Source organism: Cebus imitator, unplaced genomic scaffold (genome assembly GCF_001604975.1).
Source record: "Cebus imitator isolate Cc_AM_T3 unplaced genomic scaffold, Cebus_imitator-1.0 Scaffold36, whole genome shotgun sequence".
Classification (NCBI taxonomy): domain Eukaryota; kingdom Metazoa; phylum Chordata; class Mammalia; order Primates; family Cebidae; genus Cebus; species Cebus imitator.
Window position 1 is genome coordinate 5,143,160 of NW_016107351.1, and position 3,821 is coordinate 5,146,980.

General features: G+C 42.0%; 1 protein-coding gene across 10 annotated transcripts in view; it reads right to left on the reverse strand.

Moving 5' to 3' along the window:
• Nucleotides 1-3,821, reverse strand: part of TNRC6C (trinucleotide repeat containing adaptor 6C) — a 147,792-nt gene that overhangs the window by 22,511 nt on the left and 121,460 nt on the right. For all 10 annotated transcript variants that reach the window (XM_037737230.1, XM_037737228.1, XM_037737229.1 and 7 more), the window contains 2 exons: nt 1,884-1,967; nt 1,393-1,633 (listed from right to left, as the gene is read on the reverse strand). In XM_037737230.1, the coding sequence (XP_037593158.1) occupies nt 1,393-1,633; nt 1,884-1,967 (325 nt within the window). The remainder of the gene's footprint in view (nt 1-1,392; nt 1,634-1,883; nt 1,968-3,821) is intronic.

Below are 3,821 nucleotides of genomic sequence, written 5' to 3' on the forward strand. Positions count from 1 at the left end.
GAAAAAGAAAAAGAAAGAAATCAAGGCAAACAGCATTTAGGCAAGTTGCTAAAGTTAGTAGTGAGCCTATTGGTGGAGAGTTGGTATTCAAACCTAGGCAGTCTAATTCCTAAGTCAGATTTTACCTACTTAGACACAAAGGGTGCTAATGGATGAGATAGGAATTAAGGAACGAGATAATCAAATCTAGTATTTATCAATCTCATATTAAAGATATACCACATTTATAATATGTCAAGTAAAAAGTATTCATATGATTAGAATCTACTGCTCTTTTCAGAGACATTGAATAGTATCAAATACATGAATATTACCTGCTGGTAGCAAATTCACTATCACTTAACTGGCCTTTGCCCCTTTAGAGATGTATTTTCCAAGTTACTGATTCCCTTTGTCCTGTATCTATGGATTCCAATAGCAATCAACAGACAAGCCTAAAGTGCTTTCACTAACATCTGAATTCTTACAGCAAATGAGTCCATGCAGAATCAATTTACTAATTTACAGCCTCTGGTGTATTCATCACAGGCACGTGCCACCACACCGGGCCAATTTTTGTATTTTTAGTAGAGACGAGGTTTCACTGTCTAGGCTGGTCTCGAAAGGTGAGCTGTGTCTCTCCTGGCTGGCCTGACCCTGAGGCTGGGCACCATGTCTTACTCACCTGCAGGTTTCATGTAAATGAGTGTGCTTCTACAAGTTAGATTTCAACGTATATATGCTGATTTGGTCGATTATACAAATCACATTCCATACAAAACTGAGTTGTATCAACAACCACTGCTTTTTAAGAAGTGTTTTTAATGTAAATCTGAATACTTCTATTGACCAAACCATGACCAAACTTCTCTGCAGCTCAGGCTGGAAGACAGTGGCTGGCAAAGTACAGTTCAGAGTAAACCAGGAATGGAGCAAACTTTGCAGATTTGACAACGGAAATGAGATTTTTGGGGCTCTCACTGGTACTACCTTTACAGATTTTATACTGAGAGTATTATGGCAGCAGCAAAAGTTTTGCTCTATAGAACGTACTTAGTATTGTTCCCTTATTAAAAATCCTTGAGGCTGGGCATGGTGGCTCACATCTGTAAACCCAGCACTTTAAGAGAGCGAGGTCGGAGGACTGCTTGAGCCCAGGAGTTTGAGACCAGTCTGGGCAACATGGCGAGACCTCCCCGCCAACATCTCTCCAAAAAATTAAAAAAACTTTTTTTAAATTAAAAAGCCTTGAGATGCCTGTTCTCTGATTTTGTCTGGGGCTGCCCTTCCAACAGGCTGCGGTTTCAGTGCTGGCCAGTCCTCCTAACACTGAAGTGCAGCCCTGGCCACCACACATGGACTCCGGGCATCCTCTCCATCTGGTGCAGCTGTTGAAGACCATGGGACACTCACCAAGAGGGTAAGGAGCAAAGGTGTTGGGTGAAGACTGCTGCTCTTTGGTCTGCAGGTCAGGTAGGCCGGGAGTCTGGGGGTGTGAGGGGAAGCTGTCCATGGCCGATTTGCCTGCAGAGGGGTGCAGAGACAGGTGCGGCGGGGGTGGCGGCGGCGGTGGCTGCTTCACGAGCAGGGCCTGGGCCAGCTGGCGCTGGTGCTGCTGGATCTGCTGCTGCAGATTAGTGATTGTGCGCGCAACCTGGCAGGCAGAGATGCAGGTGGGTTAACCAGGGTGGGAAGGGACACTCATGCTTGTCTAGGGACCGAGTGCATTCTTCACTGTCTTTATGCTGAGGCCACCACTAGTCAGGCCAACCTCCTCCCAAATCTAGCAACAAAGGAAGGCTTGGCTAGAGAAAAATCAACCATCATCTAAGTTCATCAATCAGCGTCTCTTCTATCAAGGACAATTACAGCTCATGACAAAAATTAATCTGGGTAACACCTACTTGCTGCTCCTGTTGTCTCATGGATCCAGACACATTACGCTGGGCCTGTAACATCTGCTGCTGGATTTGTAAACGTTGGTATGCCTGTTGATGGAAAGAAGAGTTAAAATAGTATAAGAATTAAGTATAAGTTGAACTAATGGTTCAACTTTCTGACATTAGTTTAAAAAAAAAAAAAAGAACCTAGCCACACTTCTTAGCCTTCTGACCAGATTGTGGCTAACACATATTCTGGAGGCACAGAGCCCTTTTAAAAGATCAATGTCTTATCAAAACTTTTTTAGGGTACAGAATTTTAAAAAATCAGAGTCTATATCCATTTAGTGTTCGTAATGATGCTGGTCAGCAAATATTTTTCATTTAATAAACAGATCAAAATTGTTCTGCCTGATTCATACAAACTGAAACTTAAAAAAAAAAAACAAAAAAAAACCACCTATTCTATAATGATGAAGGCTGAAGTCCAGGACAGCCCAGACAATGTGTCAGAACACTGGTAGTAGCATCCAAAAGTAATGTGCGTTCAACAGCGTGATTCTCTCCATCATGTCATGGGAATGAAAGCTAAGAGAGAACCTGAAATACAGATTTGTGAGCACTTTTGTCACATAAACTTGTCATCTACAAAGTTGGTTAAAGTTATAATGATATTCTTTTGTACACTGACATAGAAGCTTTAGTCATTTGACTGTTTTGAAATGTTGGTTGAATATCATAATTTTTTTTCTTACAACATAAATTTTGGGGACATTTTTGGTAAGGTAACTCATTTAAATAGTATCCAAATAAAGGTAGAGATTATACTATTAGAAATGCCTCATTAATTTGTAATCATGGAGTCATAAAATACCTCACTTAAGTGTATCCTCACTGGCCCTAAAACTTAACCTTAGGAAGCACTGAAACTTTATTTTTTCAATTTTTCTGGAAAAAAATTTAAGAACAGAATACATTGTTTTAAAATCAGAACACACTCATGGTAATTCAACATTTTCTTGATGTCCTTCACACCACAGTAATCAATAAGAACCTGCTGTGTAACTAAATGATTCTAACACAGCAGTATGATAATTAGGTCTGTATAGCAATGCCTGCAGCGTCATCAAGTGGCAGAAAGTGATCTTCCTCTGTATTAACAGTTCTAAACCTGAATGCTTTTTCTACGTGTGCCTGTTTTCAGAGCGGTCTCCTTTCCTTTAGAGGTCAGTGGTCTCCAGCTGTCAGGACTGAAACCAACAGGACTGCACACGTGCACAGCCTACCCACTGCGAGTCCTAACTACAGCACCGCCTCTCTTCTGATAGATGAAAAAACAGTCTGTAGCTGGGCATAGTGGCTCATGCCTGTAATCCCAGCACTTTGGGAGGCTGAGGTGGGTGGATCATCTGAGGTCAGAAGTTCTGGACCAGCCTGGCCAACGTGGGGAAACTCCATCTCTACTAAAAATACAAAAATTAGCTGGGTATCGTGGTGTAATCCCAGCTACTTGGGAGGCTGAGACAGGAGAATCGCTGAAACTCACGAGGCAGAGGTTGCAGTGAGCCGAAATTGCGCCACTGCACTCCAGCCTGGGCGACAGAGCAAGACTCTGTCGGAAAAAAAGAAAAGAAAAAACAGTCTCTAAGGGCCAACCCTTGGTCCTAAGCCCATGTCTAGAGCTTTGTACTCTCCACTAAGGCAAGGACACACAGCACATGTCTCCAGGCATGTCCTTCCCTCCTTCCTTCTATCCTTCCCTGCTGCTTACAGAAAAGCCAGACCTCAAACTTATTGGACACATGTCTAAAAATCAGCAAAGGGGAAGGACTGAGGGCTCAAGTACTTTATTATTAGCAAAGATTTTATGTCAACGATTCTTTCTTTCAGAGCCCCCACTCTTTATTTTTTTCTTCCTTCATGATTCCTGGTCATTTTCTTTTCTTTTTTTTTTTTTTTTTT